Below are 27,104 nucleotides of genomic sequence, written 5' to 3'. Positions count from 1 at the left end.
GATGAAAAAAACCTTTTTCTTAGTTGACTTCTTCACTCATCTCATGGTACTTTTATTGGTATATTATATGAATTAACAAAGACAAATACCAAAACTGTCAAGATAATTATCTAAATTTCTTCACATCTTTTACACAAATATTTCCATCAGTTTTCTATAATTGCGAAAAAAATACGCAAAATTAAAACATTCTGTATCTGACAACACTAGTGTTACCAAATATAAGCTGTTCTATTTTTGCTTATATGGTTAAAAAAAAATTCTTTTAATAATAAATGAAACTAACTGTTTCTTTGATCCGCTTACTTATTAAAAAGAAACGCTAAGGATTTTGGATTTTGTAATCCCATTTTATAGCGTTGCCAAATTGGGCATGTTTTTCGCAATTATAAACAAAACATGCAGAAGAGTGGATTTGGAGAAATTGGGGTAACATTTTAGGCAATTTTGGTACTTGTAAACTATGTCGAGATATAAAAATACAGTAAAATATGAAGGAAGTTAGCAAAACAGAAAATGGAATAGAGAAGGGAAAGATAAAATAAGCTAAAAGCCCTTTTTTCGTCATTCGCCTTGTGGCGTAAGCCAAAACGTAATAAAAAAATTATACAAATTGTAATTACCTACAGTTCTATTGATTTGGCGAAAACATATTTGACGTTTGGGTAAAAATCAACATCCGCATGTGCTAACCCAGTAATTTTGACATATCTAATTGTCTAAGTTTTAATTCCAGACAAATTATCTTTTTGAAGACTAGGCAGCATGGTCTCCGACCTTAGCCTGTTCCAAACGGAACAAACGTACTAAAAAAAAAAAAAAAAAAAAATTGTCTAAGTTTTAACTACATTGAAGTCTATTTATTTTCATAAATATTTGTCGCATTTTTCTTTTCTTTTGCTATAACGGAGTGATACATACTCTTTATTTGGTTCTCCAGTGTTTAAAGATATATATATATATATATAAAATGGTATGTGAAGGTCCAGATCCCCCAGACAATAGTCCTCATGATATTACTCCTCCTCCTCGACACGACTTGATGATGAACGGGATTCACGAGGATAGCGACGATGAGCAAAACGAATATTTTGGTTATGAACCTTTACCTCAAGGACCTGACACGATGCATTCTGATCATGAGAGCGACGAAGAAACAGAGGTAATATCCATTTACTTAGAAAACAACTGTCTGTTTCTGGGGGAAAAGTATTGTTAGTAATGAGGTCTAATAGCCCTATTGCTAGTAACATACCCTATCAAATCGACCTTTACGTGGTTCCCCCTAGAAACCATCGTGGTTAAGTGTTGTCAAATTTTCAGGGTGGTCCAATTGATCTACATTCATCATTATTTTTCATCACTCACTGTTGCTTCGCCAGTGTATATCGATAGCACAGGCGAGATTACACCCATTAAAAAAACCTATTGCCAATTGTCTATTTAAAACATATACTTTGGTATATATATTGTTTAATATATTTTGTAAACTAAAGCACACAATTCATGTTGCAGTTGTGGATTATTTTAGAGAAATAATACTGTTTTTTATCTAAATAAGATGAACACCATGATATATATTTTTAAAGTATTTGCTTTACAAAGATTAAAAAAAGATCAAAAATGTATTTAGTTGATATTGTCAAATCAAATACTCATCTTACCTATCCTACCTTATTTCAAAATCTCGATTTTGAATTACAAAACAAATTAATTTAGAATAAAAAAATCTGTAACAAAGGTAGTTCACTCCTGGAAAAAATATATTTTAGAAATTAATTTTAACTTAATCTTTGTAAAAACAAAGATAAATTTATTCTACTTAATTAGTTAATAGTCCATAGGGTATATTAAATATATTATGAATCCTTACAGAATAATGAAGAAAGACTATCCGTAAACAATTATGTTCCTCCAATAGAGAGTATGGATACAACTCTTACTAGAGAAGTTTGGAATACACCACATCCAGAAGACTCTATACAGATGGATAATGAACGTGCCCAACAGGTATCTCATTTAACAAATTCAGTATATATCCTTATAATGAAATCATATTATAAAATACATATTTTCGCAATTAAGTTATAAGTAAAAATAAATTCAAATTGAAATTTAAGTTTACTTTGACAAAGCAGTTATTTTAAGAAACTAGTGAAAAGATTTTTTATCTTAGACAATTTATGTATGTTAGATATCTGCCCTATGTCTAAAATAACTTTTTAAGTTAATTCTCATTTATTTATTAGTATATTTAATAAATTCTCAAAAATCAAAATATGTACAAACAACATTTTATTTCAAAATGATGATCTTCATTTTTGGAAATTTGTATCTATTTTTTCTTACTAACTTTTGCTATATACTATACATTTTTATTTTACTTTTTGCTATTTTCTCATACTAATTTTTACTACAGTTATATCTCGAATTTTACACTGTTTATTAATTGTTTAATAAAGCCTTAGAAGACTTAAGAGAACAAACACTCATTCTTCCCTTAATCTTTTATGAAATATGATTTATGAGCATCATTTTTTTCAAACACTTCAGCTTGAGAAAATTTCAGGTAAAAATACTTTATCATAATATATAATAAGATTTGTTACTTATTTTATCTTTACATAAAAATTCCAGGTAATGTCTGCAATGGCAAACTTTGCATTACCACAAACATCAATACCTGACTGGGCCAAAAGTATAACAGAAGAACAATGGAAGCAGACACTAAATGACAGGATAGAAATACTGAAAAGTAACAGATAAAATAACTAAGTTTTTTCTTAATGTTTATTTTTAATTTTATCAATAATATTAAAAAAATATATTAAAAAAAATAGTAATTGAAATAATTATTTATGAAGCCATCTTAAGTATACTCTATGCCAGATGCAAAAACAAGTTCTGTGCAAAATTCTCAAATTTCCTTGTCATATTATTATACTAGCTTATGTTGAAATTAAAAAGTGATAAGCTAATACAATTTTAATCTCTATCTGTAAGTATACAATATGCAAAAATATATAATTTACAGATTGGTAAATAAGATACCTGGAGTTAAGGGATTATGCAGTTGGGTTACAGCTCCTAATTCATGTGCTTAAGTACTGTACATTTTTGCATTTCCTTAATTTCTAAGTAAGACAAACTTGTTTGTAAAGATAATGATTTAATTGAATCCATACACTACAAAAAGTGCAATTTTATAATTTACTAATAATTTATTATTATAAAGTATTAAATAGAAAATTTAAGGAAGCATGTCTATGTTTCATCTATTTTTACCATAATGTTTCTTACATTATGGTAAAAAATGGGTCTCCTTTTTTATTACATTCTATAGAGATTATGGTGTATATATAACCTAGTTATTAAGTACTTAGTTATGTATATGATTTGTTAATCCTACGTATGAAAATAAATGTATGGCATAGTAATGTACACATGTCTTTTATTTTCTTCTTAATTCAAATATTATAGTGTGCATAACATTATTTCTAAATTAAACAATAGACTTAATTAAGGGTATGTAGTTGATTTTTTCAAGTACTACACAACAGTCAAGCAGTTCATTCTATTTGTCTGATAATAATTCATAAATAGCCACCATAAGCCATGAATGAATGCTTGCAACACCAGAGATATAATTGGCGCGTTGCGAACATAAAGAAAATAGTAAAAGTATAGTATGACTAGCGGCCCGTCCCGGCTTCGCACGGATGGACATTTTTATAACATTTTGCATTTTTATCTAATCCTACCTACCTACCTATTCTATGTATCTATTTATATTATATATCTATTTCATAGATGTGCCCGCCCCTACCTTTCCCTCTCCTGTACTGCTACAATACCTGGCTAGCTTACCACGAGGTCGACCCGGCTCGGGCGGCGGGCGACGCCTTTCTACAATATCTTTCGAATATAATATACCTACGGTTTGAAAAATTCAAAAAGTAATCTGCAGGTATTGTAACAAATTTAAATACAAAATAATTTATTTAGAAAAGGATTAATAAATTGGTATGAATAACATGTACAACGCGACATCGTTATTTTTTCTATTTATATGACTTATAAAATTCGTAATATTTGTTGAATGGAATAGCCGGTTTGAACAATTCAAACATAAATTGAAACAGTTTATTTAGATAAGGATTTAAAAAGAAGTATGAATAACATGATGTAATTTTGGTCGGTATTTCTATCAACTTTTAAAATGCAAAAAGTGGTTATTGTGACATAGCGATAAAAGTTGAACATATAGTATCGTGAATTTTTTTGTAGTTACTGATATTTTCTTCAATATTGTAGAATAAATTTTTGTTCTATCACCAATACTTTCCGCAGCGCACGTGACGAAAGATATAGCATTTTTTTACATCTTGAGTTACGTTACTAAAGTTTTAGTAAGGATCTCTAATCTTTTCTAACAATAAATATAGCCTATGTTACTCAGAGTGAAAGTAGCTTTCTAATGGTGAAAGAATTTTTGAAATCGGCAAAGTAGCTTTTGAGTTTATTCATTACAAGCATACATACACACAAAAATACAAATCTTTCCCCTTTATAATATTAGTGTAGATAGTAGATACTAAAAGATCATATTTGCCTACCCATCACGGTCATATTTCACCATTTGAACCGGAATATATGCAAGCAATCTGGCTACTTAGTAATAATACACGACAGTCTTCTTTTTTAATCATATAGTCTTCCAAGTTATTTCCAAGAGTTAAGTTTAATATAAGTCAAGCGAGATTTAATAGGCCCGCGGTTTCCCATGGAAACCATCGTGTTTAATTTTTAATTCATTACGATAGATCAACTGACCTGTTTCATCCTCATTGTTCAAAATGAACCTAAAAATGTTCATGTATGTAAAAACATACATTAATAACTGAGTTTTTATAAAAAAAATTAAACAAATGAATTATAAACAAAATATATATTACATCAAGTCAACAGACGGCATTTTTATTTACAATTAATATAAATAATAATATATTACAACAAGAACTAGCATATTTTATAACCACTCATCATCATCCCTCACTGGTCCCTTCCCTGTCAGCGTATACTGATAGCGCAGGCAGGGTTACCATTTCATTTTCATTAATTAAAAACACCCTCCGATGAATTGTCCTTGTGTTCTGCAAAATGGTTCGTTCGAATAAAAATGGGAACTTCCAAATACTATAAATGTAATATTTTTTAATTTAACTTGTTTTATTCATAAATTTTATAATACTTTCAGTGTTCCCTATGTATAGGTATTATTGCATATATAATACTTTTTGTATTTTATTTCTAATTTAAATGATTAAGTAAATACGATCCGCAGAAAATCTGAAGTCACCGACATGATCTGCAAGCTGAAGTGGCAATGGATCAGCTATATTGTGCGAGCAACTAATAATCGATGGTAAAAAAAGGTTTTCAAGTGATGACCTCTTGCAGCAAACTTAGTATTAGGCGACTTCCACGAATTAAAGTGATGATCTCAATAGTGTTGTAAGCAGGCGCTAGATGCAGGTGGCACAGGATTGTAATCTGCGGCTTAATATGAGAGTGATTCAAGTTCAACAGTGGACAATGGATAGGTTGTAATGTCGACGATAATGATGTAAATACGATAAATAGGCTTTTAATAAATTTAAACATATCAGTCGACGCATAGAAATTATTTAAACCACACAAAGAATTAATTAAACCATATACTACTGGTACCGACATTCATAAGCAATATCCATAGAGATTTTTTTTATATACAGTCATTATCTGACCATGATAACGAGGTCAAGGTGAGTTGGGTTATCGGCTATTATTATAGCTATCTATAGTTACGTATGAAATCAACATAATAAGTTATTATGTTTGTTTCAAATGAAAAAAAGAGAACAAATTTAAATACAGATAATATAAATATTTATATATTTGAATATTTTTTTACAGAAGTAGCAGAATAAATTATCGGTCAATATGGTAATTTAAAAGGCCGGCAATGCACAAGCAACTTCTGTCGCGTTGCAGGTGTTCATGGGCGACGGTAGCCGTTTTCTATTAGGTGGACCGTCTGCTCGTTTGCCTCCCTAACAATAAAAAAGTTCCTACCTATACAGAGAATTATTCGCTGAATAACTATTTTATTAAAAATTTAAAAAGCCTCAACACAAACATAAAAAGAGCTGATGACCTTGAAACGCCTGAACAGAGCGGTCACGAGCTGATCACGTCAATTTTAACCACAAAATTAATAAAATCGGGCCATTCAGACAGACTGATTAAACTTATAACACCACTCCTTTTATATCGGGGGCTAAAAATAATGAGCATAAGATATCTCTAGTGTTACAGTATCTATAATCCCGTAGACTACGGTAAATAAATACTTATTTCTATCATGTAAACTGTATGGCTATGCTTATTTGCCGCCTTGCATCTTTTGTGTACTAAAACAAGAAATGATACTTGTATTTATGAAAAATGTATTGTGATTTATACATTAGGATTAAATATGATTGCACTGAATGTAACGAGCTTAGTCTTCTCATTTCTAATAAATAAATAAAACGGTGAATCGGCGTAGAATAATTCTGCTGAACGAGTCGTTACTGCGCTGGTCGCAGCCACAGCTTCAGTACCGAATTCTAAAAATAAAAGTTTTAATGTCAGTATACTATCAAGTCCATAGATATATCTAAACAAATTTATATCTTAATTCTTTACTTTGACAAATTAGTTTTTTTTTTCAAACACCTTTGAAAACAAGAAGTGCTCAATTCGAAATCTATATATATTTTGAAAATATTGGTTATATATTTTTTTTTTATATTTGTTACCTTATAACGCCGTCAGTTGTAATCCGATTTATAATTTTTTCTACCTGTAAGAATATACTTACAGATTGATCCTATAGAAATTCTATCAGATTAGATTTAGTAGTTTAGTTTTGAAAACAAAATAACTGGTAGTGCCACAAATAAATTCTGTTTTTTTTTTTTGTGGAATACAATTTAAAAATGTTTAAAAATGATTCAAAATTATAAAATATCTATAGTCAACAATAATAACTATATGATAAAACATTAAAGAGAAACTGTTTGAGAAAAAAGACTTTAATTGTGATAAAATCTGTTATTTTGATCTAAATACTAAACTATTAAATGTACTTTGTTAAAATTTTTATGGAATTATTCTGTATATATATCCTTTCAGATAAAAAACAATTTTCCAAATTGGTTTAGAACTGACGGAATTATGAGATAGCAAACATAAAAAAAAAACACGATCGAATTGAGAACCTCCTTTGAAGTTGGTTGAAAAATGTTTAAAGAATAGTAGTGAATATCCAACTTAAATATGTTTTTCATTGATTGTTTATTGAAAATATAGCCTTATCTATAATCAGTATGATTTTTAAACTTTCAACTTACCATTAACAGTCATCTTCACTTCATGTATCACAGAGTCGACATGCACCCCAGGATTGACTAGCTCGTCGACTAACTCTTTCAATCCTCTTGCTTCTAATTCTCCCGTATTTATTCGCCCAATCAGTTCAGATTCAGTTTTATTGACTACATTATTACCATCTACCATAAGAGCAAAATTTGCTTCATCAGGGTTGAACATAGTATTCACTCCTAGAGATTTCAATGGAGCTTTCAGTTTGAAGTTACTCTGGAGTTCCATTTTAGGAAATCTTATTACACAATTTCTTTTAACCATTCGATTTATTAAACTTTCAATTTTAGCGTAATCCAATTTATTCAACAGATCAAATAAGCTCAAACGTTTTGGTATCCGGGGTTTAAGAGCGTACATTGTGGTCATACTATCATTATAAGGAAATGCCACCATATGTAATTCTAAAACAAAATAATATAGGTATCTAGTTTATAAAGGTATCTATATAGTCAAGTATACCTCACCAGAGGGAGACTTTGTACAAAAGTCGATTGCTTGGGTACCTCTGTCCCATTCGTGTTTCAAACGTAAAGCAGTTGTATTTGCATGACTGTGTTTCGGTTTGAAGGGTGGGATATGGCGTGAATTTACAGGGTACAGAGGAATAACACCTGAGTCCTCAGGAATAGCAACGCATGGGGGGTATCATGTGCGAAACAGTATACTCTGTTATGTCCATGGTACTGCTCATGTCTATAGGCGACGGTTACCACTTTCCATCAGGTGGGCCGTCAGCTTGTTTGCCATTCTAAGTTGTATAAAAAAAAAAAAAAAAAAAAAAAAAAAAAAAAAAAAAAAAAAAAAAAAAATACGTGAGTACAAGGATTTATAATTTACGTTGGAAACTTACGATCTTCCATAGAAAATATGTAATCAAAATTTCCAAAATTTGCCATGAGCTCTGCCGTAATTTCTTCTGTTGGTGTTTTGAAAGGCAATCTGTAACAATTATACATAAATTTATGTGTGTATATAAAAGTATATTTATAACTCGTGACTTTGCCCGTATGAATCAGTAAGCATATAAAGTATCCTATGTTCTAAATTAAGATATACCTATTTGAATAGTAAATTTCATTCCAATCCGTTTAATAGTTTTTTTTTTTATTTTTGCGTGAAAGATTTACCAACCATCCGTAATCTATCAATTTTCTTAAACTATCTCATTGATATTAGTAGTACGATGGATATTAAGTTATGAGATATGTTGCATATGACCAATGTTTACTATTAAATACCAAACCATAATAAAAAATAATCTCTTTTGTAGTCATGTAAAAATCCATAAACACGAACCTAGATCTCGCCTCATATATATATATATATATATATATATATATATATATATATATATATATATATATATATATATATATATATATATATATATATATATATATATATATATATATATATATATATATATAAAATAATGTATTTTTAAATGTTGTGGGCAAGGGTGGACTTATCTCTGACAGAGATCTATGCTTAAAACTCAGAAGCTTGCGTATACTATTATTATTAGTCTATTTTAAGATTGATTAGACGATTAATTAGTGCTTGATTATCAAGCTACTTAGTGCAGATCTTAGCAAGAAGTCCAACTGCTTGACCGAAATTTTGGAATCGATAGCGTAGATCCTTTTTAGGGTTCCGTACCAAAAAGGTACAAAGGAACCCTTATCGTGCGGCTGTCCGCCCATCCGTCCCTTTACCACAGCGTTATATTGTAGCAACTACTAATACTATCGATTTGAAATTTGGTATCGTTATACATATTGTTGGTCCACACATATTAGGGTCAAAATAGTTAAAAAATATTGTTATTTTATTTTTAGTCCAAAAAAGTATTTACTTACTCAAAATTTCAAAATTTCAAAATTTGTCTACTAATCTAAATAAGGTATCATGTGAAAAGGCCATCGTAATTTTTTACTTATGAAACAAAAAATCTGAAATAATTACAATTTATGAAGGTATATGTAAATATTACAGGAAAAACAAAACAAAGTAACTAACACCGTTTTTGGGAAATTATCAAAAAAATATGAGAAATGCAGGAAAGGTCCTTTTATTTCATATTTATATACGGAGTCATTGGCGTGTAAGTTCAACTCGCACCTGACCGGTCTTATTTTGTTCCAAGGAAATTGCCGGGCGCCGTTTATTTCTACGTTCACAACGAAAATTTTTACGTTCTTACGTTCCATATTATATGAAATGATGTTGAAACTTTGACATTCTTCTAAAATTGACTCAGAAGTGTTAATAATATTTTTATGAATGCGGTATTGAATTTGAAATTGAATTAAATATTGGCATTACTTTTTCTCTAAATTTGGACTTAATGTAGATAAGTAACAGACACTTTGACTTACTTTTTTGTAAATTCTGGCAGAAAAGGTGTTTTCCATTGTCCACTAAAATAGTGCGCACTCAGTAAAACTACTTTCGTCGATTCGGGAAGTGTTTGCGGTAGAAATTCTTCTATTTTATCTTTTGTATGCTCTTTCACCCATCTGAAAATTTTAATAGATGTGTTTTCGATAATTTAACTAAACACTATTTATACATGTCCATAAGCAATCAATCTCACTGATTTCATTTCATCCTTATATATTATATGGCTACAGATTACAAATATATATTATATATTTGTAATCTGTAGCCAGAGAGACTTTAAGTTCTTCAGATATATTGTCAGAGGAAATCCGAATAGCTCGGAAAGCTAATAATATGTGGTTGTATGCAGCGACGGCCTTACCAATTGCGAGGCTCCGGACGGCTGTAGGATTTAGGTAGGTCTATCCTATCTATCATATTTGACGAGTGAAATGTTAAAGTTACATAAATAAATAAAATTTTAGTTTTAATATTATATATATATATATATATATATATATATATATATATATATATATATATATATATATATATATATATATGATAATTTTTCGCTGTTTCAAGAAAACTTTGTATATATTAGTATTGGTAATTTTGTTCATTCCTAATTAAAATGTCTAAAAAGGAAGTTTTTGCAACTTGCCACTAGACAAAATGCCACTCACTGATTATTTAAAATTTGCTTAGGTTGTTACGCGAGGCCCCTGCAAGAGCGAGGCCCCGAGCGATTGCCCTGTTGGCCACCCCCTAAGGCCACCACTGGTTGTATGGAGTATGTAACTTACAAGAATTGTATGTATTATAGTAGGATATAATAGTACAAGATAATATACATATATCGGTCTATACTATACCTATTGTTTATCTAGAAGAAGAAGTACGTGCCACTAGAAATATGTTGAGTCTGACACATGATCTTCTACCACAGCTATACAAAAAGATATTATAGGAATGGATGATACCAGTGAGACATAAATATTCATTTCGATCGGTTTCGTACGTGTGAATTTAAAAAGTTGGAAAACTACGAATTAATTACTTATAGATAACGTATTAAAATAAAACATACTTACACCAGACCGTCAGGAACACAATCACGAAAATTGCATCCAATTTGGTGCTTTAGTTTTTACCGGAACAAACATATAGACAGACAAACAAAATTTCTAAAAATAAAGTCAATATGTAGATGTGACTATATATTACACACAACACACCTAAGATTACGCTCATTATAATTAAATATATACTAAGAATGGATAATATATAGTAATATCTATATATTGCAGTTACAATATTTATATATTGGCCAAATAACCAATATATTAATTATCGGTTACCAAATTTCATGACGATTGATTGAATTGTTGTCAATAATTACAAACAAATTTATTATTTACATTATTATTACGGATATCGTGTTATTGTCATAAAAAAATATTACGTATATTTTTCTATTAGCGAGTAATGCTTTTTTTTTGCTTTATACTTATTTGTGCTTATACTACGAAAAGTTTACGTTTATATTTAGTTTAATAATCAACTTCCAAGCACTTTTTGATGAAACAACTCTGCAAAATTAACTACTCTTTTTCATTGCGCTAATTTAAGGAGGTAGTGGGGAAAAAAAGGTAAAGCTACGCCCATGCAGCCCAAAGTCAGTACGAATGAAGTGCCTTAAAATGTAGATATTGTATTATGTTTTTAAATATAAAACTGTACTCATTTGGTAATTAAATTTTTGGTAAAAAAATTAATGACAGAAATAGTAAATAAATATGTTACAGTACCTAAATACATACATACAGTAAATGTACCTGTAACTAGGTACTTCTTTTTAACAAAGATGAACAAAACAGAAGTTATGGATGCTAAAGGTGTAATTATTATTTTTTTATTCTTACATATAATTAATGAGGAGTCTATACAGAGTCAAGAGTAACTTAACAGTTAATAATTACTCACTCATTAATCACCTGTCTAGCCTTGACTCTGTCGCTGAACTCGGTACTGAGTGCCTCGCCATGGTACACCATTTCCAAATAATTCCGGTAAACTTCACGCAGGCGCGTATCTTTGTCCACAAATATGGCATCCGCGTACGTCGTCTTGGATGACGTATTCGTGTTGAGAGCTTGCAGAAGTTTCCCAAATTGTTCGTGGTTTTTACGATTCGTTAATATGTCTATATAAGATAGATAATCTTTATTGTTTCCTCCAAAATATTACATTAGTAAACTTATTTTAAATACAAACAATTTCAAAAACAGAATGGACGGCCTTATCGCTAAGAGCGATCTCTTACAGACAATCTTTGAATAGAGAATAGTAATAAAATTATAAAACATTATTATTAAGTATAAGATTGATTGATTTCTCGTATTATTTGATATTTTACGATTTAAAATTAATTAATGATATATACAAACACAATACAATATGTATTTATACATTTGTACGTGTTTTATTATGATTAATGTAAATAATATCAGGTAATATCGAGTTATAAACTTACCATTTGAAAATCCTAAAACTTTGGCTATTTCGTCATAAGTTTTTCCAACGCTACCTAGAAGAATCATTGCCAGAACGCCTGTGAAAAACATTTACGTCTTATATCAATGTATGTATTATATATAATATAAATGAACAACAATGTACACGATGACAAGAATATGAGCGGTAAATACAGTCCTGGGAGGAAACTAAAAGTCAGTTGACCTTCAGTTTGGCACTTAGAAAAAAGGCGATTATGTGTGTGTTGGCCTCACCAACAAAATTCCATATGTACTTAAAACCTATGTTCAGCAGTGGACAGTTAACAGTGGGTATGATGATGAAAATAAAAATCAGAAATTGCAAAATTATATTTGGTAAAACACTTACTTGATATACTCATTGGTGATATCGCTATATTCAAATTTTCATCGTTCTGTTTCATTATTTCAATCATTAATTTATATCCAAAGTTATTCAAAGATTGTGCCAATCGTTCGTCATCAATTGATTCCTCTGTTGTTGTTCTTCAAATAATATAAAGATATAATAAGATATAATATAATATGTTCTACATAAATATGCATGTGTATGTAATGAAACTACAGACAATATTCATCTATCTGTCTTGTTTTTTTTATATTATCTACGCAATTATTATACGGTAAACAAGCATACAGCAAGTGGTAAATGGGGTTACCGTAGCCTATGGACGCCTGTAACACCAGGAATGTCAGGTGCGCGTTGCCGATCTTTAAGAAACCTTGATACACTCTTTTTGAAGAACCTCATGCTGTAGTCTTTAGGGAAAGCTTCGGCAGGAAATGTATTCCACAACCTAAATGTTGGCGGGAGGAAGCTCCTCTGAAACCGCACTATGTGTGACCATTCTGGTTCTAAGGTATGAGGGTGGATTTATTACACTAAAGCGAATAATTTATTCAAGTCTGCTGTTTGATCAAAAGTGCTATTCTTACGCCGTAATTATGTCAACACACCTATTTAATTAAGTGGTTAATAAAGTGAAAACTGGCAAAAAATGACATAGTTATACTTATTATGGATTTATTAATTTACCTGTACTCTTCATTCGTTTCTTGACCAAATAAAGGGCAACCTATCATAAGGATAATTCCGAAAAACTTCCAGTCCATGGCTTTTTATCTGAAATTGTATAAATACCTACTTTTAAAAGAAGTACTACTTACTACTTTTAAAAGAAACATGGGTTGAAAAACCACACACATTTTTGAGCTTTTTAATACATCTCATTCAGGATTTAAATTTTGTAAGTGTGAAAAGACGTTGTCGTGGTGCAAGAAAATGCGACTGAACAATGAGTAAACAAATAGTGGTGTACTATTTATATATTTACTACACAGCTTTAACACTCTTTTGGTCCTTAAGATCCTTGATATAATTACACCTCGGACACTTCATATACCATAAAAACGCCATGATCCGTAATCATCGTAACTACAAAAATAAGTAATATCTGTACAGTGTACGGTTGTAGTTAGCACTTTAATATTAAAAAAGGTCTTTAAATTATCGAGTATGCATGCATGACACCTTAGTTCTAAGTACAAATCCCACAAGAATTAATCACTATGGGTTCGACAGAGAACCGCATGGACGTTCACCTGATAGGGTATATTGGTAGCAATGGGGAGTAACAATCCTTTCTCTCAACATTTATGAGTAGTGCCATAGGTGTCACAGTATATTCTGGGAGATACATAGTATTTTTTGTCAATTAAAAACAGTAATTCTTTTGAATTAGGTAGGTTAACATGTATTATTATTTTGGTTGTTATCTAAGTGGTCACTTCCAAAAGAAATATAAGGTTAATGCAACGCAACGGTAGTCGATATCGAATTTTAAATAACTCGATTTCGACAAAAATTTTGACTAGATAGTTATCCTCTTCATACTTCGTAAATATTGTAACCTAACATTGGCAATTGAGGGGGGAAGGGATTGTTAGTAATGCGGATTATTAGTCCCATTGCTAACAATATACCCTAACAGGTCGACCTCCCCGTGGTCCCCCCTGAAAACCATCGTGCTGAATTCCAAGTGTATTTATCACGATGGGCTAACTGACCTGCCTCTTCATCCTCACCTATCATCCTTCACTGGTGCCCCGCCAGCGTATACCGTTAGCGCAGGCGAGGTTACCATTCCATTATCATTCATTAAAAAAAAAAAACATTGGCAACTGAGTATAGACAAAAGACATCCATTATATTTTAAATGCCTAAAAAGTAATAAATCCGATTACAAATTAAGATGTTTTTGGATTTTAAGTAAAATAAAACATTAATGTGTAAATTTAAGAACATTATTACTAATAAATACTAATGAACCAAAAAGTTCGAAATTATTATTATTAATTTATCTAGTCCTGTGATAACTCTTGTATATTTTTTGGCACTCTGGTATTTTTTTAAATAGGTGCACATTTAATGGTAACCCCGCTTCCATTATCGGTATACACTAGCGGGGCATCAGTGAAGGATGATAGGTGAGGATGAAACTAGATCAGTTGATCCATCACGACGAATTTGGCAGTAATTAATCACGATGGTTTCCAGGGGGAACCGCGAAAAGGTCGACCTGACAAGGTATGTTGCTAGCAATGAGAATTAACGTCCCCATTATTAACAATCCCTCTCCCCCGCACTTTGGTATTAGGTAGGCCTCTATTTTGTGGTAAGAGATATTAGAGATAAATTTAATAGAAATTATAAAATCACAGATACCTTCTAAGGGTAAAAATACGTTTATAAGACAGGATTTATTAAAACTTAATTTTTCCTAGAAAGGTAGATATAAAATATTTTACTACCTAGGTAATAAAAAGTCATGTTTACGTGTGTAACGTGACTTTTTGTAACAAACAAGAACAAGATAAATATAAACAAGTTTTACCTACCTGAGTTCTATAGACACACAGACAACAAAACACACGAAAACGAAAGTTTACACCTACTTTGTTATATAGGTATAATGTATCCTATCTATCTATATACCTATTAGAACAAAATTTTTTTTTTTATTTAGATGGTAATTTTTTCTTATAACACACAGAATCAATACACAATTTACAGCAATTAAGATCAAGTAATACGACTCTACAGACGGGACGACAAGCTGCGAAAGCGAGTCTGCGCTGAACGTTGATTGTGATGTAGTGACCGTAACGTTAGGTACAATGTTTGACGAAAATGACCGACCAAATTGGTTATTTTTGCATTATGACGGGTATTTAACTAGGTAATACCATTTATTATCAAATCTCTACGACATTTTGAATTTTACTAGTACTTAAATCAATAACACTTAATTTCTTTCTAGGACAGTAACATTTTACATGTTCTTTTTCTAAATAATTTATATTCTTTTTAAATAGGTTCATATCTATTTACTTACCATTAAAATATACATTTATACGTATACAATTTCTTTTAAATTACAAGTAACCAAATTAAATCCAAATGTAGAACGGCCTTCAAGTATCTAACGCCGTTCTACGTTTGAATTAGGTGACAAATCATCATCATATCATCCTTTAACTGTCCACTGCTGAACATTTATAAATAAATAAATAGGCCTTCCCTTCAGGGGGTTTTGCTAACAGTTACCACGCTTAGCAGGCGGATTGATAACCGGATTGGCAGTTTATTTTTTTTAATGGGTGATAATGGAATAGTAACCCCGCCTGCGCCATCGGTATACGCTGGCGGGGCACTAGTTTTTTTTTTGTCTAGTCTGCTAATTGGCAATCTGTTCCTTATAGAACAATAATCCAATCTGCTGTTTGGATGTCAGGTTTAAATTTTGTTAATAAATGATGAGGCCAATCCATTAACCAGCTCTCAGTTTCTGCCTGTAAATCTTTCTACCAGTCCTTGGATACTGTGTCTTTTTAATCGAGAGAAACTAATGCTTCCCGATCCCTGTAATTGAGCGGTCAATTCATTTATATGGCTGTTCAATCTGGACTGATAGTTTTTGCTGGATGTCTCGATTTCCTGTTTTATCGTTTTCAGTTTGATGTCCATATACATAAATTTATTACTTATATATTGTGGTATATTAAGCATGTGGCGGGGCACCAGTAAGGGATGATAGGTGACGCTGAAAGCAGGTCAATGGGTTTTTTTTTAATGGATGATAATGGAATGGTAACCCCACCCGCGCTATCGGTATACACCGGCGAGGCACCAGTGAAGGATGATAGATGAGGATGAAGTAGGTCAGTTAGCCCATCGTGACGAATTCAACGAGAATTGTTCACGATGGTTTCCAGGGGGAACCATGTGGAGGTCGACCTAATAAGGCATATTGATAGCAATGGGGCTGTCAAACCCCATTACTAACAATCCCTTTCCCCTCAAGATCAATGGGTTACCATCGTGACGAATTCCACTATTATTAACCACGGTGGTTTCCAGGGGGAACCACGTGAAGGTCGACCTGTTAGTAATGGGTTTGTTGGATCTCACTACTGACAATCCCTATATCCCCTGGCAACCGCAATTCGGCTTTTAGAGAGGTTTTGAAAGGGACGCTGCTGTCCATCACTTGGTCGCCTTTTACGACACCCACAGGAATGGTAGGGTGGCCCAATCTATGTCGGGACCACGCAACTAAAGTGATAAATATTGAACCTATTATTGGAACAAATTTCTCGGATTTTACAGTCCAGTTACAATTTTATTATATTATTAGGAAAGTTATTAAGAGAAATATGACTTGAATTTTAATCAAAATATCTACAGCTAAAAACACGTGCAATCTATGATTTTAATATATTTTGATGCAAAACGTAGAAATACACATTTGTGAACATCTGGGGTCTAATTGTCATGAGAAGATACAGCACATTTGCGTAAGTAGTAATTTTTATTATTTTGAAATTTCTGATATTTCTTCAAATATATCATCTGTCTGTTTATCTTTTAAGTCCATTACCCTAAATGCACTTTTTTTTTCAGAAAAATTCGCGACGTCGACAGGTTGTAGATGATCTTAAAAAGAGATGATAAATAAAACACCAAAATATGAATGTTTTATAAATATTCGTAAATATAGGTCAAATGTGGTACAATTAAAATCCGAGGAAATATTTTTATCAATTTCATATCAAAAGGAAACATCCATGGATTATTTTCTACACTTTATCTTAACTATTGACTGCAAAAAATGTTACACGATAACTATATATATACGTACAATTAGGAACATGAGCTTACGAAGGATAGAGTGAACCTTGTGGATATATTTTAAACCACATTAATCGCCAATATGAAATGTATAATTTGCATATAAAATTTTTTTATAATTTGATATCAGTACCTAAGAATGGGATCTTAATTAACCGCACCACGCTTACAGATAATGGAATTAATTCTGAAGTACCATTCCTCTTAAATTATCTCTAATTAAAATTTTTATTTGGTAGTCTAGCGAAACTATTATGGACCACCGAAAAAACTATTTCTCGACGGTCCATAACATATATATGTAAAGTATGTTGCATGCATAGAAAGTAGTTCTAAATTAACTCTATTGCATCAGTTTATACTGGCACTTAAAATTATCGTTTCGCTGTAATATCAAAAATCAAAAATGGTGCTTTAGAATTGATCCTAATGTGTGCTATGAATGTCTCATACAAAAACTATCTGGGTACAATACAACCAAATATGGTCCAAGATCCAAGCCTAAAAATTAATTTCTGATTTAATAAAACATATTCACCCTATCACGAATTTATATGCTAGACTCGTCATGAAAATCTTTAAACTCGGAAAACTAATAACTTTTAACCAAATACAACTGTATGTAAATGCGATATAAATTAATTATAATGATCATATTTTTAGATACACAATACAAATTACTCTTCCTTTAAATCAGTTTATAGGACAATAACATTATAAATACGATAGAGTGTAGAAAATAGAAATATTCACATTAATAACGCTTAAAACCAATAAAACATGGCACAAGTAATAAAGCATTATTTTTGCGGTAGATATTTACGACGCGACGTGCAAAATATTCAAATCCAAACTAGTATTTAGTTTTGCGCCGCTAACTCACACTTTATTTACTTGGATTTCCTCTAAAACATCCATTGAAATATCAAGAGATATTTCAATATATATATTAAGATTTATATGGTACTTTGTCACAATTTATATGTGAATGCTTTTTAAATTACAGTGTTTTGATTAGTTTTATATAAAAATGTAGAAAATAAGAGAATTAAAAAATATTCACAATACTAGAGCAAAATAATTTATAATCAAGTAGATACCTACTATATTTATCTAGACTAGAAAAATATGTACATTTTTATTTAAGAATGTCATCCAATAATGAAATATTGCAGAAGTAAAACAAAACATAAAAAATCAACTGCATCAGTCTATATAAAAATTTACTAGAAAGTAAATGGATTTGAATGTTTTATTGGTTTTAGCTCTACAACGAACTATAAATAATTCGTTAAGCTTACAGATGATTATCATTTACAACTAATTAATAAGAAATAACCATTTTAATACTTTAAGACATAAATAATAACACATTTTAAACAATTTAACTTGTTTTCTTTGACTTAAAATCTCTTATTACTATTTTGACTACACTAATAGTTTAACCAAGTCCATTATGTTACATTTTAAACTATCCTATACTGACATAATGTAAAGGCGGTAGGCAGACAACTCCTTACGACTATGGACTCAGGAACAGAGTGTATAAGATATTACATTCAAATGTAATACCACAATCGGATTTAATTGCAAAATTTGTCAACACAAAACATTAATTCGAAAAACTAAATAAAATAACTAATAATAGATAGCTAGCTTTGAACTTATCTCAATAAGTTCACCATGCACATACACAGCGGAATTTAAGTGAAATTTATCAGATGGTTTAATCTGAGACTTTTTCCATTCAGATCCCAAATGGCGTTTACTATTCAGAGATAAATTAACTGTTATACATATTGTTAAAAAACAAGAATTGAAAATAGCATTTATTTAGCTCAGTGTCAAAGTAGTTGTATTTTGGATTGTAGAGAAAACAAGTCTTAGTGGAATTGTACATATACACTTACTTGTATTTTAATTATTCCCTCCACATTCCATTTCTTCATGGTGGGTTATATTGTTACATCATACAAAACACTGACATGTCATATATAATTGTTTGTATTTTATACTTTATATATTTTATACTTTTTCATATATATATATATATATATATATATAAATAAATATAATATAAAATATATGTATGTATATATATATGTAATGATCGTAATTAAATATATTTGTTTTTGATACTGACAACTTTAAGGCCAATTATTTAAAACATAAAAAAAATACAGTCTTTACAGTATTTTCTATGTATAATATAAATTCAAATTAGAGGTGGGTATTTAGCAATTACAATATATTGTAGGTACAATATAGTATGTAATACCTACAATATATAGACACCGTTATATATTGGTCCAATGGTGATGACCTTTTTTCCCGCCAGAGGAACCTAAAGTCCAAAGGAACCTAATATATAGATATCGGACCGGTACCAATATTACCCATACCTAATTTAAAGATGTGGTTAAAAAATATTTCTATCAGTCAGTTATCTAGTACCCATAGTATAAGCTCTGCTTCATTTAGGACCAGACATCGTTATATAATTATGTCCAGTGGTATTTATTGAAATATGGGTCAAGAAGACTGTAAAAACGAATACAAATTACACAATTTCTGACAAAGTATCAAATACATATTTATATTTTTAATTCTACTGCTAACAAACTATTAAGTGACATAAAATTAAAATATTAATTTATACATTATTATTTTTAAATGTCTTGATAGTAATTGTATTCATTTATTATACACATTCATTATATATTTAATTAAGACCATTCAGGTCTGTGAATTTAAAATTACCACTACCACGCAACTATTATATTACGAAATTATTGAACAAATGCATAATTAAACGTCTTCTCAACATACATTGTGGTTTAGATCCAACAGAATTAAAGAGATTATGTAAAATTTTCTTTTTAAAGTTACAGACTTTTTTACTCATAAACAAGATAGACAAATTTATTGCTACATGACCTTGTGATTAAAACTAAATCTCTATCATACTGTTAGATCACTCAGTAAACACATGCAGACAACCACTCACATGTCACACTACAAATAATGGCTCGACCTAGCATAACTTAATAATGAATAAATGATCAGTCTTAATTTGTTTATCCACTACTCAGGATCAGTGCTATTTTAGTAAGCAAATTATAGTAACTCACTCTGTTACTGAGTCAAACTTAAAATAAGGTACATTCAAAACTTATAAGACACAGTATAACAAAAGCACTGCAGGTTCAAATATCAACAAAAAGTCAGCACATTAAATTACATTACCTAAATTGTGGATTTACAATCTATCCACACATTAAAATTCTTAGAAGCAAATAAAGTGAAACATACTGTTCACTTCAATATTTAGATTGCAGGGATTGATGATTAAATCATCCCCTGATTTAATTGTAGATTTACCTAACCTTGGGATTTTCAATAAGTGTAGGTTTAATAAGTTAAACAGTATATCAGAAGTACTTATATTTACGAAGGGTACCTATTTATCGACACTTAACAGAGAGATGATCTAATAGAGGTTTTAATGAAAGAATGCTTAATACAAGCAATATATAATTATACTAACAAGTTAATTGAATACAATATACTCGGCTTGTTTCAATTAACTATATCTCATGAATATTAACTCCTTACATTAAGAGAAAATCCAAAAACATGGAATGATCTAAAATTTCAGTGTTCACCAGCGACAGTAGTACAGCTCACAATCACCAATAAATTTTTAATGAAAGTCAATTACATATACGGGCACTGGGCATTTTTGTAAAATTTGCAATAACACCACATTAATAATCTGTACTTATTTGTTTATACTATGTCAACATATTGAATAAAATAATTAAAAATCTTCATAAAAGCATAGTAGATATCAGTGACGTCCTGTAGCCGCATGCCTACATAATTACCTACTTATATCAAATTTCCTTCCTATAAATGCTTGATTTTTTTAAAAACCAGATGAACAAATATTGCTGCAAGATAATTTTATTTTACCAACAATACACCATCAATTTCATATCCTTTATTGCTCCTCTAAAGTTGTTACTTTATTGATTTGCGTATTTTACTCCTTTTCCAATTTTATTAGGTAGTAGGAAAAAATATCACAAAGCTTAATTTCCTATACAAGAACTTTCACTCTAACATAATGATCACCTAATTCCTATACCTTCTCTATAGACGTCGAGAGTCAATATTGGCACGCGGCATTTTGTATTACCATATCTTTCTTCACTTAGTCTTATTCAAGTCAGTCAATCCTCCATTCATTCATACAACACCACCAGGGTCTAAACAAGCAGTAAACATTCAACTGATAATTTACATTTGAGACTAAACTAAGCACAGCGCCGACGTCATTTAAGACAACACAATCTGCTAATAATTATTGATTTGACTTCAATGCATAAGAAAATAAAAAAGACGCAGACTTATCGATTCGTCACTTTGGAAAATATAATTAAATAACTAAAATTTTAAAACTATATTCGAGGAGGGTCAGGAGTACTAAGGAAGTGTTTACGAGTCGAAAGTCTAAATTGCTTTTAACGTAATCACGAATGTTTCACTACTATGACGCCGGGCCGTGGCGGCGGCGCTCGCTCTACTTTCTTCGTTAGAGCGAGCGGCGCATCACCTGTTTCCTCGCGAAATAGATGATCACCTTCTAAATGACGAATAGCTTCCACAATTGTTTCTAAATTCTGACGACTTGTATTTGGGATGTAGAGACGTGGGTCGTGTGATGCTTCTGGTAAAACCTCAACTTCAACACGAGGTTCAGCTTTAATTGCGGCTTCGAGAAGAGGCGCAGCAGGCTGCTCGATGGGATTAGGAGCTTCCACTTCATCTTTCTCCACCTTACACTCTGTGACATTAGTTTGTTCATAATGAATTATAGGTCGTGGTAAGTCATGACTAGCTGTATCAGGATAGATTTGAATTTCAAGTGCATGTAATCTATCTTCAAGCAGCCGCCGTAGTCGCCGCTCACGGTCTAATTGAGCACGCAATTCACTATTGTCTGAGTCCTTTTTCTGTGATACACTCGATACAGTGATGACAGCAACAGGTTCTGGTGACCGAGAATTTGCAACTGTTTCATCTGTAGAGTCTGGTATTATAGAGGGTACATGTGTAATAATTTCATTTTTTCTCTTTTTTAATGGTATTTCACCTCCTTCATGCTGATTTAACAGTCTTTTAAGCTGACAGTTTTGAGATAACAATCTTGTTTTTTCTTGTTCTAGAGAGTAGATGTATTCAGCTGTTTGTTGTAGTATAGCAGCCTGCAAAATTGATTGATATAATTAACACAGAAAAGGAAAAAGTTGAAAAACATGCCCATGGAGCATATTTTTCAACTTATATATACTTGACACAAAAAACATAATTTTATTATTATATTCAGCAAAAAGAAGCTCTTTATTGTCACAAATACAGGAATATTTAGATCCTCATTTTTTTTTAAAGTTGCTTAAAAAATAAAAAACAATATGAAAAAAGTAACATGAGAATAATAACAAAAAAAGTAAATATATACTTTGCTAAGTTTCTCTCCTTCATGGCGAGGTAACAATGTACGAAGAGCTTGAAAACCAGCATTGATGCTCTGCATCCGTCGGCGTTCATTGCTGTTAGCAATTTCCCGTCGGATTCTCTTCTCTGCTTCCATTGTCTTACTTCCAGTTGCAGTTTGTTTTTCACTTCTGTAATTTATTATGAAAACAAGAATTAAGCAACCAACTTTACATGATTAAGATCTTTTCAGATATATTCTAGTCTATAGAAATATTATTATTCAAAAATAATAAATTTGTTTTGGACACCCTTTTAATATTATAAATGTAAAAATTTGTAAGGATGGATGGGTATTTGTTAGTCTTTCACATAAAAACTACTGAAAAGGTTTGAATGAAATTTGATACATGGGTAATAATGTAAGTTATGTCTTCATTTAGCACATAAAATTCATATGGGTAAAGCCACAGGATGTAATTAGTACTTAAATAAAAATTAACTGTTTTTGCTACCACCATGGTTCACATATCTACTACCACTACATATACATTTTATTATTATATATATATGCTATTCTTAGTGACTATAATTGCAATATATCACCTTTTTAAATAACTGATAAAGTGATTTTAAAGAAAATTAATTATCACTAACATTAACTTTTGTCATAAAATATTTACATAAAAAATTTATTTCAATCTAGAGTGGGTGGCAATTAATGTAGATGTATATTTTATATATACATCTACATATGTAGTCAAAATTACTGGGACTTAGTAGAACTCTTGGGGGCATGGGACGTATAAATGAATGGCACTACTACTGTACTGATTTTGATGCCTATTTCTATGATGTTGACCATCCACTTTACGCAAATTTTCATAATTCTATATGTACCAAAGTGAGAATTTGTACAAAAGTCACCTATGTAGGTAAATCTGTCCTATTCATGTTTCTGCCGTAAAGCAGTTGTGTTTGGATAGCTATTTCAATTTAAAAGATGGGATATGCCAAAAAAGTTACAGTGTACAGAGGCATGACACCTTAGTTCTCAGGAATGGCAATGATTGATAGGTATACTCTGTTATTTTCATTATACTATTCATGTTTATAGGCAATAGATACCACTTTTTATGAGATGGACCATCAAGTTGTTTACTTTTGACCATTTTTTATATATCATATTATAAAAAATTCAATAAAAATAAGGTAGAGCTAGTAAAAAAATAAGGTAAATAGCTAAAGATGATAGATTGATTATTAATATTGTTTTTATTTATTATACCGCTCTTTAAGAGGTAGTTTTAGACATGGGCAAAAGTGTTTTTGAAGTGGCAGTTGAGGGACAGAAGCTTACAAACTAGCCAATACATATTTAAAATTACTGCTTTTTGGACAAGTATATGTATAATAATAATAAATAATTTTTAATCAAGTAAACTTAATAATATGTGGATGATTTCATATTTACATACCTATGTGTAATATGTGTATTGCTATATCAGTATATTCTATATTAATATACTACAAGAGATTTGATTGGTCAACAAGAATTATAATTATAATTAATATGCTTATACATTTTGATCAATCGCAAATATCATGACAGAATTTTTTTTAATATAGAGACAGGTCAATGTTTACAAAGTTTCACATGTTATATTTATTTTTATAATCTTTTTATTATTTATTTATAGTTTATTGTTATCAATAATAAAACAAAAATATTATGCTTTAATATTGTATTAAAATAAATGCAACTTTTAGAAAAAATACCATAAAATGTATTTTATGTAATTTTTTATATATGTTTATTTATAATAAAAATTTCTCTATTTCATTAAAAATGAGTTATTAGCTCATTTATTATTAGTTGTTTTCATAACTTTGCCCACATAACAATAATATATAAAGTATGCTGTATTAAGGAGTAATATATGTGACAGTAGATACCCTTAACCAATCTTACTTAGGCATTGAAGTATGATTAAGACACAAACATCTTTACAAGCTTTCAAATTGTAATATTAATACATAATGCGAAAATAAACATGTATAGATGTTTGTCTAGAGATGTTTTATGATTGATGTTGCATTACCGCCTATGATTTACTTTTATTTAATTATAATATAATATAGTAACAAATATTAGTGGTATATCTTCTATTATGAAGATTGTGGTACATATTACATTAAGTACATACCTATGATTATTGGTAAATTAAAAATATTTATAAAAAAGAAAGATTCTAGTAATCAGGATAGAAATGTCAGTATAATATTTATTGCAATAAGGGTATCCACTGACTAAAGTTTTTAAGTAATTTCTATAAAAAGTTGGTGTTGATAACACCAAACATTGTTGACAAACATTTGAGAGTACATTTCTTTGCTATGAATATCTAATACAGCAATGGTAAATATTTTCTCAAATATAATTGGATAAGTATAGTTAAAAATGCAATTGCCCAACAGAGAAATTTGTTTTGTAAATTGTGATAATGCCAAAATAGGATATAGAACATCAGTTATGACAAATTGTATCTTATAAAGTTAAACGTTAAAAAAAAGTTATGAATGGTTGTATTTACGTTAAATCATAATACATGTGTTTGATAGTACGTTATTATCGCGACAGATAGGTAGGGGCGCCTACTACGCCTATTTGATTTGACCAAACATGGCGGCCCAACAGCTGACTACAGACCGGCACGTAGAGCGAGCGTCATTACATAGTTCGCTTAACTACTTGTATAATATGAAAATACAATGTGTTTTAGTTTGAAGCAAAATATTCAAGTCAGTTTAGGACGTAAAAATAACAATAAACTGAAAATGAAGCATAAAATAGTAAACCACGCCGGCCGATCTTACCTAGAAAAAGCGTGATCCGATGCCTCTTCTTCGTACAAGTTGTAATCTTCTACTTCTAGCAAACAAACATCATTACCGTGTAATGACATAACTTGGGTGCAGCAAATATCACTTTTACGAGTTCTTCATATAAACGAGCACCAAAATCCTCAAGAAAATCAGTTTTTCACTGGAGCCACAATGGCGGGAAATGACAATGAACTCAGTCAGGTGACGCCACACAAGTTTATAAAACACTGTGTTAAAAACACTAAATCACTGTCTATAACATAATTACACATATAAAAAGTAAGAAAAAAGATTTTCAATGGTTAAAAAGTGAGAACTTTTGAAAAACACCAATTAAATTGGAGGGAGTCAAGGGCAACGCGACATCGATGTAGAGACGTACCATAGACTAATTATTTATTTTTCTTTTGACGTTTTAAAACTATTGCAACGGCCTTCTTACACGTGCAGAATATCACAGGAAATATTTATTTTTAATTGTAAGATAATGAAAACAAAACAGGCTCGCCTTTGTCAAAGGTATTGGGCCAGATTCATAGGTGCTAATTCTCTAAACCTACCTCTTAACTTAATCGCAGTTCAGAGTTATTTATCAAAAATAAAAAAACTGGTCGTTTCCAAAGGCTTTAGACACGTAAATCAGTATATAAAACATCGTATATATTAAGTATATCCTATTCATGTAAATCGACACTATCGACATACATTGTTTTACGGATGAAAGTACTGGGGATGCATACTAACCGCGAACAACTTGTATCAGAAATTGTGAATACTCTTGCTTAAATATCCGATTGAGAACGGCTAATCTTAGTCTAATTTAACCCATATTAAACACATGCTTGCGCGTTCACCGCTATAAAACCCCATTTGCTGTAACTCTGCAATTCGAGAACACTTCCATTGTCATCTCCAAAAGTATTGGTATCCTCGGTGTCCACATCTCCCGCACTGTGGAGTTCCAAGTTTATCTAGAAGACAGGGTCTAACTGGCATCCAAAAAGCTCGGAGTGTTCAATAGAGTGACACATTACTTCACTGCGAGACACAGACTACTATTGTACAAGTTTCAAGTCCGAAGGGAATGGGATTATTATTATTGGGTTCTAACAGCCCAT

At 30.7% G+C, this 27,104-nt stretch overlaps 3 protein-coding genes across 3 annotated transcripts; 1 reads left to right on the top strand and 2 right to left on the bottom strand.

Moving 5' to 3' along the window:
• The first annotated feature begins 451 nt into the window (after positions 1–451).
• Positions 452–3,441, top strand: LOC113512604 (male-enhanced antigen 1). Its single transcript, XM_026896505.3, has 3 exons — positions 452–1,162; positions 1,876–2,010; positions 2,638–3,441. The coding sequence occupies exons 1-3, from the start codon at positions 971–973 to the stop codon at positions 2,764–2,766; spliced, it is 456 nt and encodes a 151-aa protein (XP_026752306.1). The 5' UTR covers positions 452–970; the 3' UTR covers positions 2,767–3,441.
• Positions 3,442–6,465: 3,024 nt separating this feature from the next.
• On the bottom strand, positions 6,466–15,592 carry LOC113512298 (serpin B8-like). The gene is made up of 9 exons (XM_026896088.3): positions 15,309–15,592; positions 13,447–13,533; positions 12,760–12,896; positions 12,389–12,466; positions 11,839–12,058; positions 9,849–9,989; positions 8,321–8,409; positions 7,437–7,871; positions 6,466–6,650 (listed from the first exon to the last, which is right to left on the bottom strand). Exons 2-9 carry the CDS (start codon positions 13,521–13,523, stop codon positions 6,499–6,501), a joined length of 1,329 nt encoding a protein of 442 aa, XP_026751889.1. The 5' UTR covers positions 13,524–13,533; positions 15,309–15,592; the 3' UTR covers positions 6,466–6,498.
• A 4,099-nt stretch (positions 15,593–19,691) lies between these two features.
• Positions 19,692–26,378, bottom strand: LOC113512352 (transcription factor AP-4). The gene is made up of 3 exons (XM_026896179.3): positions 25,978–26,378; positions 23,126–23,291; positions 19,692–22,871 (listed from the first exon to the last, which is right to left on the bottom strand). The coding sequence occupies exons 1-3, from the start codon at positions 26,064–26,066 to the stop codon at positions 22,137–22,139; spliced, it is 990 nt and encodes a 329-aa protein (XP_026751980.1). The 5' UTR covers positions 26,067–26,378; the 3' UTR covers positions 19,692–22,136.
• Positions 26,379–27,104: the final 726 nt, after the last annotated feature.

This window comes from Galleria mellonella, unplaced genomic scaffold (assembly GCF_026898425.1).
Source record: "Galleria mellonella isolate WM207_F2 unplaced genomic scaffold, CSIRO_AGI_GalMel_v1 utg64, whole genome shotgun sequence".
NCBI lineage: Eukaryota > Metazoa > Arthropoda > Insecta > Lepidoptera > Pyralidae > Galleria > Galleria mellonella.
Note: the sequence above shows the minus strand (reverse complement) of the source record. Positions and strands in the feature narration are given on the sequence as shown.

Bases quoted from the DNA above. Each gene is read 5' to 3' on its own strand.
- LOC113512604 (XM_026896505.3), top strand. From the start codon at position 971: ATGGTATGTGAAGGTCCAGATCCCCCAGACAATAGTCCTCATGATATT. The intron at 1,163-1,875 runs GTAATATCCATT...GAATCCTTACAG, and splicing joins AGAGCGACGAAGAAACAGAG to AATAATGAAGAAAGACTATC. The intron at 2,011-2,637 runs GTATCTCATTTA...TAAAAATTCCAG, and splicing joins ATAATGAACGTGCCCAACAG to GTAATGTCTGCAATGGCAAA.
- LOC113512298 (XM_026896088.3), bottom strand. From the start codon at position 13,523: ATGGACTGGAAGTTTTTCGGAATTATCCTTATGATAGGTTGCCCTTTA. The intron at 9,990-11,838 runs GTGAGTAATTAT...TAAAATTTTCAG, and splicing joins GCTAGACAGGTGATTAATGA to ATGGGTGAAAGAGCATACAA. The intron at 8,410-9,848 runs GTAAGTCAAAGT...TAATTGTTACAG, and splicing joins CTGCCAGAATTTACAAAAAA to ATTGCCTTTCAAAACACCAA.
- LOC113512352 (XM_026896179.3), bottom strand. From the start codon at position 26,066: ATGTCATTACACGGTAATGATGTTTGTTTGCTAGAAGTAGAAGATTAC. The intron at 23,292-25,977 runs GTAAGATCGGCC...AATAAATTACAG, and splicing joins TCGGATCACGCTTTTTCTAG to AAGTGAAAAACAAACTGCAA. The intron at 22,872-23,125 runs GTATATATTTAC...TCAATTTTGCAG, and splicing joins AAGGAGAGAAACTTAGCAAA to GCTGCTATACTACAACAAAC.